The sequence below is a fragment of the Bubalus bubalis genome, chromosome 13 (assembly GCF_019923935.1).
Source record: "Bubalus bubalis isolate 160015118507 breed Murrah chromosome 13, NDDB_SH_1, whole genome shotgun sequence".
In the NCBI taxonomy this organism is placed as follows: Eukaryota; Metazoa; Chordata; class Mammalia; order Artiodactyla; family Bovidae; genus Bubalus; species Bubalus bubalis.
This window is the reverse complement of record NC_059169.1, coordinates 61,065,830-61,078,857: the sequence shown is the minus strand read 5'-3', so window position 1 is coordinate 61,078,857 and position 13,028 is coordinate 61,065,830. Positions and strand designations below refer to the sequence as shown.

At 38.3% G+C, this 13,028-nt stretch overlaps 1 protein-coding gene across 8 annotated transcripts in view; it reads right to left on the bottom strand.

Moving 5' to 3' along the window:
- Window positions 1–1,414: 1,414 nt before the first annotated feature.
- Window positions 1,415–13,028, bottom strand: part of BRCA2 (BRCA2 DNA repair associated) — a 54,238-nt gene continuing 42,624 nt past the window's right edge. For 6 of the 8 annotated variants that reach the window (XM_044927324.2, XM_044927325.2, XM_044927323.2 and 3 more), the window contains 6 exons: window positions 12,641–12,839; window positions 12,225–12,388; window positions 11,995–12,133; window positions 5,631–5,875; window positions 3,566–3,712; window positions 1,415–2,691 (listed from right to left, as the gene is read on the bottom strand). In XM_044927324.2, coding sequence (XP_044783259.2) covers window positions 2,050–2,691; window positions 3,566–3,712; window positions 5,631–5,875; window positions 11,995–12,133; window positions 12,225–12,388; window positions 12,641–12,839 — 1,536 coding nt within the window. In that variant the 3' untranslated portion in view covers window positions 1,415–2,049. Of the gene's footprint in view, window positions 2,692–3,565; window positions 3,713–5,630; window positions 5,876–11,994; window positions 12,134–12,224; window positions 12,389–12,640; window positions 12,931–13,028 lie in introns of those variants that run through there. The other 2 variants (XM_044927328.2, XM_044927330.2) reach the window with 2 other exon arrangements.

The following is a 13,028-nucleotide window of genomic DNA, read 5'->3' as shown; positions in this document are numbered from 1 at the left end:
TAAGCTTAACACATAATAATCTAATAATGATGATAATCCACATTAACAGTACTCCTGTTTTCCAGACCCCAGATAGTCCTGGGTAATCCTAGTCAACATGGTCCCTAGTCAGTGCAGAACTAGGTCAGTGTGGGTGGCTTGACTCATTTAGGATAGTAGAGGTGAGAAGTGTCAGAGGGTCCAGATGAGAGTGCCTTTGCTCAATCCCATAGGAGCAGCTGAAGGATCATAACTCAAGCCCTCCTGATTTACTTCTGACTCTGCTTAGGGTTTCTGGTTCACCTGGCCTGGGCTGGGCTACTTTGTATTTGTCCTACTCTGAAAGAGCTCAGAATAGTTCCCTGCTACATTTGTCTTTTTGGGAGCATAAAATCATTAATAAAATGCCACCAACTTTGTTTATCCCATCTAGAAATGGCCTATTTTTTCTTTCAACACCCATGACTCCTGATTTTTAAAAATTTTTGAACACTTAACACTGACTTGTTTTGTGCATTCACATTTGCATCACTCACAGGGTTGGCAGAGTGCTTTATACACAAGAGGCTCTCATTAAGTGATTGTTGAGTAACACAAATCACTTTTACCATTTACCCCTTATCATGCAGTGTACATTGATGATTTTGTAATCATTAAATTGTCACTTTTGGGGGGACAATATCCATATGTACTCAAGCTTCACATTTTATTTATATAGCTTGGCTATATTATTTACAGTTTATAAACAGCAGAGTGTATGTTAGATGTCTCCATTATGGGTAGTCTAAATGCTAATCAAAAATGAAAGCGGTTATAGCTTAAGTTTTTTCAAGAAACAAAAAGGCTGAATTCTTATAATTCTTTCAGCTGAGACTCAAGTTTTATTCCCTGTTCTAGTGTGTGGATCATTGGGAAAATGATTAGGATATGAAGACCAAATTGTTTTATGAAAAAAAGTTAAATCACATTAACAAGAGTGGCAGAACACTTAAGTTAAAAAGAATAGCAGAACAGACTATTATGTTAATTTTCAGAAGCAAGAAAAAACATGGGTCACAGTTATGGAAGGAAGGAAATTGCTTTTTAAAAAGATTTATTCTTGGCTTTAAGGTGTGTTTATAATGAGATTTTAAAACAGGATACTGTATATAAATTTAAGACATACTAAAACACTTTATGCTATTAGCTCCTAGTTTGAACTGCTTTCTCTTTTTCCTCTTTTAAAGTAGCAAATGAGAATACCATCTTAAATTGAATGGTTCTCATCTGCTTTGGTGGTTGGAGAAAAGTAGGTTTAAAAGGGACTGCTTGCTGACTCCTGTGATAGGACTAAAAGCAAGGAGAATCAGTGCCAATTTGAAAGAAAGATTTTCTCTTAAGTTGCAGTCCAGATGATCATTTTGTTAAGAAATAAAGACAAATTAACACAATGAAGTGTGTTTCTGATTTAAAGTATTTCAACTTTTAATAAATAATTTAATTTTACAGATCAAAATGGCATCAAAAAAGGAAGTGCACGGAGGGTTCTGTTTTTCTTGTAGTCATGCTGACTTAAGGATGAAGAACTGGTCGAAAGAAAACACCACTATAATATCTTACTCATCGTGACTTTTTTGATCAGGAAAAAACTGTTATTAGAACCAACATGTGCATTATGGAAAACTGGTTCATAGTAGGTTACCTCTTAAAAACAAACCTAAAATGGAACTAAACCAAAAAGAATTATGTGAGTCAAAATAACTTTACTTAATTTCCTGTAGTTATAAGGACACAATCTAAAAGAAACACTTGTGTTTACTTCACTTGTAATACTTACAGTGATCAAACCCAGTCATAAAGATTTAAAGGAGATTTTCTTGATTAGTTAATATACAGTTACACAATTTTAAGATATATAATTGAAATAAGAATATACCAATAAAGAAAAAGGGAAAGAGCATTTCTGTGATATACAAACAACAGATAAACTTTTAACTATTTCCTTCCTTTACTCATGCAAATTCCGATATACAGTTTGAAACTGTATATGTTTTACAAACTGGAAAGGTTGAGTCAATAACTAATTTATTGTCATTTTGGTTTCTGTCGCCTTTGCAGTCTCTTGGATCTATTTTTTGTTGCACTTGTGTCCTGAATATTAGTCTCTTGTTCTTCAGTCCTGGCTGGGGAATTCTCTTGTTCTTTGATCACAGATGTAGTGTAAGGCCTTTTCAGTCCAACATAATCCTTAGGACTAGTGGGAACAGTCCTGGTGGACTTACTGATAGATGTAAGTTGATTTCCTCCTGCTGAACCAGATAAAAGGGCTTGGGTATTTATCAGTGCAAGTTCTTCATCAGCTATCGAATCCCTTTCCAAAAGAGAAATGTCGTTAAATTTTTTAAGTGGAGTCATCTGAGGAGAATTCAATTCTTTTTTCTTCATAGGTGTTTCATATTTGGTGCCACAACTCCGTGGTGGCTGAAATGCCTTCTGTGCAGCTGGAGAAACAAATGTACAAATGGGACTAACAGGTGGGGGTACAGGCAGTCTACTCAAGAAATCCAAGGCTCTTCTCTTTTTGCAGCTTTTTGGGTCATCAGTCTCTTTTTCCCCTTTGCAACAAGACTTTGAAGTCACTTGGGCTGATACAGGTGTGCAGACAGACTTCTCATTTAGCTTACAAAGTGACAATGGACTTTGGTAATTCATCTCACTACTGGGAGAAGACAGCTAATGGAAAAAAAAAAACAAAAAAACAAAGAAGTAGCCTATATAATTATGTCCTAATATATGAAATAAAGTCAAATTAGCTTTTATTAAAAAATATTTAAACATACAAATACCACACTTTCACTCCCCTAGTGGCTATGATTTCAAGAGACATTAATATTATTATTTTTATTCCAGAAGGAAAGATTGTTGCATAAGAGGATATAAAAATGACATGAAAATAAAGATGAAGAATAATTGTAGTAAAAGCAAAAAGGAGGTAGGAGACATAATTTATGCTTTAATCTTTTTGTTATTAACAGGTTAAACAAAAATAAGCATTTTAAAATCATTCCTACTTTTCTAGACTGTGACTGGAGGCAAATGCTTAACCCCTGTATGTCATAGTTTCCTTGTTCGTAAACTGTAGATAATTTTTATCTCAGGGTTGTTGTGAAGGTTACATGAGTTAATATATATAACTTAGCAAGTTTAGCTACTTAAGAACTAGTCTTTAGCCAAAATTACAGACTTTAGCTCGATTTGCCTTTATTGTGATTTAAAGAGTTAAACTGAGCTTAGAAACAACCCTAATTATATAGCATAGTCCTCTGAGCAAAAAGACATGGGCAAAAACGTCTTCTCAGTCATGTGTACTGGGAACGCTAAAAATGAAAGCACCCATTTACAAAATTTGCCCCCAAAGAGTGTTACATTCTGGCTTCAATAAACAAGATAAACTTTCCAGGTAGTCTATACCTATAGGAGGCACTAATAATGACACTTTCTAATTAAGTTTAATTACATTTTATCATGTTTACTAGGTATACATCAGAATATATTATTGCCTCTCTATAGAATATTTATAAAATCTGTTAAATTTAGATTAACTTACCAGAAACTTATTTCCTGAACCAAGGACTGTTTGAGCAGTGGGTGGTGCTGAAGTACAGTCTTTAGTTGGGGTGGACCACTTGGGATTACTTGCATTAAGTAAACGAATCAGCTTGTTTTTTGCATCCTCGCAAAACGTATCAATATTCTAAGAAAATAAATTGGAAAAGCTGGTTTGTAAAATGCAAACCTATACATTCATATGTTTTCAGAAAATGTTACCTTTAAAACCTGAAATAAAAAAATGCAGACCAGAAAAAAAGAGACACCCCAAATTTGATAGCAACTGTCAAATAATTCACCAGTGTAAAAATGCAAAAGCTACATCAGTGATTAAGAAGACCTTAATTGTTAGAGGGAGAGAAGGAAGGAAAGAGGGTGTGTTTGTGAGGGAAAGAGATATCCTGGGTCAGGAAGATCTCCTGGAGAAGGGATAGGCTACCCACTCCAGTGTTCTGGGGCTTCCCTGGTGGCTTAGCTGGTAAAGAATCTGCTTGCAATCGGGGAGACCTGGGTTTGATCTCTGGGTTGGGAAGATCCCCTGGAGAAGGGAAAGGCTACCCACTCCAGTATTCTGGCCTGGAGAATTCCATGAACTGTATAGTCCACGGGTCACAAAGAGATGGACACAACTGAGTGATTTTCACTTTCAAAATGAGAACGTTTTCATGTCTGTTCTAAGAATTAACTGAAATAACATACAGGTTATACCACATGAAACTGTCGTTCCAGAAGTCACAAAGGGTCAAAGAGCAGCAGTTTGGTTATGGTTTAACCTAATTTATCACTATTTTGTTAAAATTTTAAATGATATGTAAATGAACTGCCCTTGAAAGTTGTCAGAGAAAATGTAGGATATAAACAGTAAGTACTCCACAATGGAACCAAATAGTGAATGTAACCCCCAGTTTACATTTACAGCCCCCAGTTTAGAAGCCATAAATAAATTAGGGTGTTGTTATTCATGATGTACATTGAGTCCAGGTAGAATATTATACAAACTTTATATAGCTAATGCTTTTAAAATAGAATTTTATTTATATGAATTCTGAATAACACATTTCAAATATTAAACTACAGAACTAAGAGGCTTATCTTTTATAGATTTTTATTTTTACAAGTTAGCATTTATAAAATGCCAAATTTTATTGGGAGGCAGCACTGCATGGTAGTTAATAATAGTCTGGACTCTGCATTCAGATGGCTTAAGCATGAATCCTGGTTCTACCAATGTGGATGTGTGACTTCTGTTTCTCATCAATTAAATGGGAAAACAGTTCCCTACGTTATAGGGTTGGTGAAAAGTGAAGTTGTTCAGTCGTGTCCGACTCTTTGCGACCCCGTGGACTCTAGCCTTCCAGGCTCCTCCGTCCATGGGATTTTCCAGGCAAGGATACTGGAGTGGGTTGCCATTTCCTCCTCCAAGGGATCTTCCCTACCCAGGGTTGGTGGGAGCATTAAATGAGACAGGTTTACAAGGCCAGATGTACAGTAAGTACTCAGTAAATTTTGTTCTCCTATTTGGAATTATTTTAAATCAAAGACAGGTATAAATGATAAAATAGTAGATATGGAGTTTAAAATGTTAATTTAGAAAGTGTTTTTTTTCTTTTATGGCCATTCCACGCGGCATGCAGGATCTTAGTTCCTGACCAGGTTGAACCTGTACCACCTGCAATGGAAGCATGGAGTCTTAACCACTGAACTGCCAGGGAAGTCCCTAGAACATAAATTTGCAATCTACATATTAACTGATTACATTGCCATGTGCTGTAAACCACAGGTAACATATAACTCTTGTTACCAATTTCCAGTTTGCCTACATGGTCTACATCTCTGAACATCCTTCTGACAATTTTTCCTAATTTGGTTCCTGTCAAATCATTCTTTCCTCCCTGATGGCTGTCACTCACCATCTCCTCAGGTTCATGAACAATTAATATATGATAAAATCTCACATTATATGTCAACTATCCAATTTTCATAAAAGCTGCCACTTGCTTGACATCTGACTGTCAAAATAGGAAAATGCCAACATGTATGGTAATGTTCAAGGCTAATTTTACCTCAACAGTATTTTTCATTTTGTGGAATGTCTCTTGAAAATGGCCCTCCTTAGGACTGGCAGAAAACATGGAAAAATCTCCAGCAAATAAAGTAGGAATTCCCAATTTACACCCTGGTCGCCACTGGAGGTTGCTTGCAGCAATTAACATGTGAGGTTTAATAATGTCCTCATTAAGATCTATCCAAAACTTTATTGCCAATAAATTATGGCATTCATCTGACAAATAGACCAAAGGAGCAATACCTAAAACGGAAAAAAACAAAAGCCAGAAAATAAAAAACTTCACTTATATATGTACTGGATAAATTTTAAAATATAAGGAAACTCTTAAGTATGGCCATTTATTTTGTGTATGCTAATGGTAAAGACAAACCAAAATAACTAAATTTAGGAAAAGCTCAGGATTTTCAACAGCTCAGGACCTGTTGCTTATGGTGCTAACATTTCAACGCAGTATGACAACACATTCTGTTACAGAGGCCATGGGGAAGCAGGAAACATGTAAGCTGAATAATGAATAGGGAAAATTCATCAAAATGGGAAGGAAGAGGGCATTCTAAGCAAAGTGAATGACTTTTTCAAGATAGGAATGTTAAATATTTTAGTGTGCCAAGAATGTGAAACTAAGTAGCTGAGGTTTGTGGGGCGGTGGCTTAAGGCAGGAGGCTGAAGGCTTTTTCAGGCATCGGAAGGAGTTTGCATTTCATTTTCTAAGGGACAGGGAGCCACCGAAGATTTTAAGCTAAGAAACCTCATGATCAGAGTTGGGTATTGGAGAACTGGTACTTCAGGTTTAGGGTGGCACTTTGAAACTTTCTGATAGAAATTTCTCCCACTAACACTTGACATCAAACTAAATAAAAAAAGAAAGAAATGTCTACCAATAACATACAAATAAGGCATATCCTAATATAAAGTTTAAGAATTGGTGATGAAGCAAAGAAACAGAAGGTTGTAGGATAGAATGAAGCACAACAGGGCTCAGCTTCTAGTCTCCTTCTCCACACTGGTGAGAGAACACACATTTTAAGAATTCTGTTATTCTTAAATCTGAAGAAAAGCAAATAGAAATAATCAGAAATAATGAATATGGCTCTAGTCATGGGTTGAGTTGCGTCCCCATAAAAGATGTTGACATCCTAACCTGTGAATGTGACCTTACTGGCAAACACAGTGTTTGCTAACAAAATCAAGTTGAAGTTTCATTTCAGTATATGCTGATTGAATGTCCTTATGAAAAGGGAGAATTGGACACAGACATGCACACGAGACTGCCAGGTGAAGAAGGCAGAGCCTGGGTGAGGCATCTACAAGCCAAGGAAGGCCATAGCCTCCTGGCAACCATCACAGGCTGGGAGTGAGGCACAGGACAGATTCTTTCTCAGAAGGAACCCACCCTGCCAGTACCTTGATTTTGGACTTCCAGCCTTCAGAACTGTGAGATAATATGTTGCTTAAGTTTGTGGTTCAGCAGATGAATGAATACATGGGGCTACTTGCTGAACTAGGGAAAATGATCTGCAACACAGTATCTTCCAGGGATAATGGGAATAAACAGTGGATAGCAACTAAAACATCCCACCTTCATACAGTAACTAAGAGGGGAAAAACTGGTCTTCAATACCACAGAAAAAGAGAGTCAACTGCATGAAGTGTTGGCGGGTCCCTCTCACACAGCTCACCTCGTCACCACAATCTGCTGTGGGACCATTAGAACTAGTCTTACGTCTGTCTCCAAGAGAAACCGAAGCTCCCAGTTCATCCCACACGTCCAGTCCCTGGCCTCTGCACACTGCCTCTGGACACCGTGTCCCACCTCTCCCTTGTCAGCCTCACCTCTCTCTGTGGTATCAAATGCCTCTGACAGGCCTAAGTCAGGCCCTGGCTCTTTTCTCTACCTACTCCCACACCCAGTGACCTCATCCTGTCTCCTGTTAAGCATCACCTGTATGTTGATGACTTGCCAACTTGTATTTTCAGCCTAGACCATTCCCTTATAACAATATCCAGCTGTCAAGTAAAAATCTTTAGTTGATAAAGCTCCTGGCCTTCCCTGCCCACCTGTTTTTCTTGTGTACTCCCCTCTATATAGCAACTCCATTCCTCCAGCTGCTCAGACAAAACCTCGGCCCTCACTCCTTGATTCTTCTCTTCATCCACACTGTCCCCCTACCTTCAAAATACAACCACAATCTGACTATTCCTGGCCACTCCTGTTGCTTTGTTTGCTCCAAACTATTATCAATTGCCTAAATTTCTACAACAGCCTCCAACTGATTTCCCTGTTTGGAGTCTCACGCCCCCCTGCAGTCTATTCTCAATACAGCAGCCTGCGTGATCCTGAGAAAACCTAGTCAGAGGGTGTCACAGTTCAGTTCAGTGGCTCAGTCGTGTCCGACTCTTTGCAACCCCATGGACTGCAGCACACCAGGCTTCCCTGTCCATCACCAACACCTGGAGCTCACTCAAACTTAAGTCCATCTAGTCAGTGATGCCATCTAACCATCTCATCCTCTGTCGTCCCCTATTCTTCCTGCCTTCAATCTTTCCCAGCATCAGGGTCTTTTCCAAAAAGTCAGTTATTAGCATCAGGTGGTCAAAGAATTGGAGTTTCAGTTTGAGCATCAGCCCTTCCAGTGAATATTCAGGACTGATTTCTTTTAGGATTGACTGGTTTAATATCCTTGCAGTCCAAGGGACTCTCAAGACTCTTCTCCAACACCACAGTTCAAAAGCATCAATTCTTCAGCACTCAGCTTTCTTTATAATCCAACTTTCACATCCACACATGACTACTGGAAAAACCATAGCTTTGACTAGACGGACCTTTGTTGGCAAGGTAACGTCTCTGCTTTTTAATATGCTGTCTACATTGGTCATAGCTTTTCTTTCAAGCTATGCACTCAATATGCCAGCAAATTTGGAAAACTTAGCAGTGGCCACTGGACTGGAAAAGGTCAGTTTTCATTCCAATCCCAAAGAAAGGCAATGCCAAAGAATGTTCAAACCATCGCTCAATTGCATTCATCTCAGGCTAGCAAAGTAATGGTCAAAATTCTCCAAATGAGGCTTCGACAGTACGTGAACTATGAACTTCCAGATGTTCAAGCTGGATTTAGAAAAGGCAGAGGAACCGGAGATCAAATTGACATCAGTTGGATCATAGAAAAAGCAAGAGAATTCCAGAGAAACATCTGCTGCTGCTTTATTGACTATGCCAAAGCCTTTGACTGCATGGATCACAACAAATGGTGGAAAATTCTTAAAGAGATGGGAATACCATACCAGACCACCTGACCTGCCTCCTGAGAAATCTCTATGCAGGTCAAGAAGCAATGGTTAGAACTGGACATGGAACAACAAACTGGTTCCAAGTTGGGAAACGAGTACATCAAGGCTGTATATTGTCACCCTTATTTAACTTCTATTAACTTATTTAACTTCTATGCAGAGTACGTGTGAAATGCTGGGCTGGATGAAGCACAAGCTGGAATCAAGATTCCCGGGAGAAATATCAATAACCTCAAATATGCAGATAACACCGCCCTTATGGCAGAAAGCAAAGAACTGAAGAGCTTTTTCCTGAAAGTGAAAGAGGACAGTGAAAAAGATGACTTAAAACTCAACATTCAAAAAACTAAGATCATGGCATCCAGTCTCATCACCTCACAGCAAATAGATGAGGAAGCAATGGAAACAGAGAGACTTTATTTTCTTGGGCTCCAAAATCACTGCAGATGGTGACTGCAGCCATGAAATTAAAAGATGCTTGCTCCTTGGAAGGAAAGAGGGTGTCACTCCTCTACTTGAAACCTTCAGAGAGAGAATTCATGCAAGGCCCACACCATAATTCAGTCCTCCACTGCCTCTTCCCAGCTGTTACTGCTCACTCGCTGGCCGCTGCTAATGCTTTTAGGCACCAGGGTCATTCTCTAACATGACCTTTGTCACTGCCACTCCTTCTTCCTGGAATGTGCCCCCCCGACCCCGACCAAGATGCCCACATGCCTCTCTCCCTCTAGTCCTTCATGTCTCTTCCAGATGCCACCTTTGCAGTGAGATCTTTCCTCACGTTGCTGTCTAAAGCTGCAGTCCTCTCCCCTTCCCCCATCCTACCTGTCACTCCCTCCTTCATTTTCTTCCTTAGCCACACTAAGAAAACTGGATGTGCTACTTATTTTGTTTGTGATCTCCCTCCCTAGCCATAATGTAGGCTCCATGAGGGCAAGGATATTTACCTGTTTCTCATTGCTATGCCCCTAGGCATTTAGAACAGTGCCTGGCACATGACAGGCATTCAATAAATGCTGATTGAAGAAACTGAATAAACCTTACCCACCCTCTATTACAATGATGATGTTTGGAATCACCCAAATATGACAAGATGAAATAAAAATGCTACAAAAACCATGTAGTACATTAACATATTGTGGTTAAAGAAAAACCCACAAAGCACTAAAACACAACAAAAACACATTAAGCAAAAAAAAAAGAACATACCAAAAGACAAAGAGCACAACCCAAAAATAAAACTAAAAGAAAATTTCTGAAGTCTTCAAAACTGACTCATGCTATTGTACTTAATAGGAACATAATCAATAAAATAAAAGCTTGGATATGGATACTGGATGAAAAATAGTCCTGTAAGACAAAAAGGAGACTGCAGGATCAAAGAAAGAGACTGAGGACACCAATAAACTATCTATAATGGGACAAATGCATGCATTACAAATCACAATAAAACATTGCAGAAATTACTAATATACAATCATGGTGAATGGAGATGGAAAAGACAGAAGCAGAGAAAAGGTTAAAAAAAAAAAATCCAACGTAAGACTAACTGCTGGCTTTGAAGTAGAAATCCTACTAAGTGAAATAAAAGATTTATTCAAAGATATTACAGAATTTATCTGATACAAAGAAAGCACTGAATCTGCAGATTATTATTTAGCTGCACAATGTAGTTTGTGGAATCTTAGTTCCCCAACCAGGGATTGAACCTGGGCCCCCTTAACAATGAAAGCACCGAGTCCTAATCACTGGACCACCAGGGAATTGCCTGAATTTGCAGATAAAAAGGCCATCTGTGTTTCAGGAGAACTGTATAGAGTGTTTATAAGATACAGCTTGAACTTTTGGACCTCAAAACATATTCTTCAGACATCTAAACATAAAAAGAAAATCACCTAAATGGGAAATTTTAGACTGTTTAATGTCAGAAGGGGAATTTCTACAAAGTTCTGAGGGAAGGAAAGAAAGCAAGATCCTACATTATTATGCCTGCCAAGACACAGTCCCAGAATTAGGGCAATAGTTTCACATTTCAAACATATGAGGAACTCCTGTAATATGGCACAGTTGAAGCCTTCTTGAAAAAAAGACTGACGATAAACCTTAGCCAAAGAGCTGAGAAAGCGAGAAGCTGTGACAGAGAAGTTGATCAACAAGGAATCCATGGATCTGAGACCCTACCCTGAACCTGGCACTGTTTTAAGAGCTGACGATACAGCAGTAACAAAGTCTCTGCCCTTAGAGAGCTAACATTCCAGAAGAGGGAGATCAAAAAAACATAGGTGCTGGTGGGTGCTATGGATAAAAATAAGGCAAAAAAGGGGAGAAATAGTGCTCAGTTGGGAGCAGGGGAAATACAGCTTTTACAAAGGGGCTCAATGAAAGGCCTCTTAGGCGCCTGCGTTTCACCAGAGGCCTGAAGGAGCCAAGGGAATGTGGGGGCAGGGTTTCTAGGAGAGGGAGCAGTGTAAAGGCTCTGAGACGAAAGTGGGCGCAAGAATAGCAAGGAAGGTGTTAGCACAGCTGAAGGGGAAGGGGGCCCAGAGTTCTGGGGGGTAGGGGTGGTGATACCAAATGCTGAAGGGCCTGGCACAAAATTACCAATAAATGGTAGGCTTTTGTGCTAAAGTTGAGACATAAGCTGAGCACATGGTTTGCAGATAAAATCTATAGAACAGGGTATGGAAGGAGGAGTGAACAATGTCATATTGATGGAATAAAGTAGAGATTAATTTGGCTAAGATGTTAAAGAGTAATAAAAACTGAGATAGGAGGTGAAGGCTTGATAGCTCAGTTAACTGCAGAAGGAGATTATTTTGTAATCATTACTGTGGTGCAAAACATTTTCTAGCAATTTCTGTAAGTAGCACAGAACGACATATAAGTTGCTTCCTTGTGATATTCTAGAACTGCCTTTAAGAATCAAGTTAAAACAAATGTACTTTCAAATCACTAGTTACCAAACTTGTCAATTAGTGGCTTCAGTTAATCATAAGGAAGATAAATTTTAAAATATAATGCTTTTCCAAAGCATCCATAAAAAAGCTACCATTAAATACACTGTGTATTACCTATTTTTTTCACAACAGAAACTACAAATCCTATTAGGTCCACCTCAGAACAAGGCGGCTGGAAGTCTGAATCCAATAATTTGTTGAAGTGAAGGGGCTCCCTTGGCTGATAGATTTGTAATAGAATTTCATCTGAAGCCTACAAGAAAAAAAAAATCAGAAAAATACATGGATTCTATAAACTAATACGCATTTGTCAAAATTGAAAAATTATGATGAGAAGTTTATACCGGTAGTTGTTGATACTGAGTCTTTTTTGTTGCTGTCAACTGTATGTTAGCTCTTTCATATTTACTCTTAGATTTTGATGCTGTAAGATGATAGATTCTGTATCTCTTTCCCTCTGTTAAGAGGGAGTATAGTTCTGATGATGGACGCCAGATATTCAATATAACTATTGAGAGAAAGAGGAAAAAGACAAATTATAATTGAAAAAATGATAATCATTAAGAATCTTGTTTAAAAATAAATACTGAGGACTACAAAGATCCAAGGGATATATTGTCATTTTGTGGGCACTGGGAGCCCATTTTGTCTCCCCTGATATATACTCACTTAACTCTTGATCTACCATTTGAAATAATTTAATAACATAATAATTTTTTAAACTTAAAATTGATTAAAAACAAAAACTCTCCATACTGACCTGAATCTTTTTCCCTTCTCTTATAGCTCATGATACGCAGCTTCCACACCGGTGTAACGTCCCTTGGCAAAATCTGTTCCCCTTGCTCAGCAGACTCCATAGCCTTCCTGAGTTCCACCTGGATCTGGGCTTGCTTCTTATCATTCAACATCTGTCTGTGATTATTCAAGGCTCTTAACTGCTCTTCACTAAAATAACCCTGTGGCCAATTGGTATATTGAGGCAGATGATTTCGGAGTATAAAGTAAACAAAACAGAAATAAACCACCTCATCTATTGGAGACAAATCTCTTTAAATGGGGATAAAATACAACAGAAATGAGTTCATGTTAAGGATGTGACAATATAAAAATTGAGATTTATGTAGTCAGTTTATCACATAACAAGT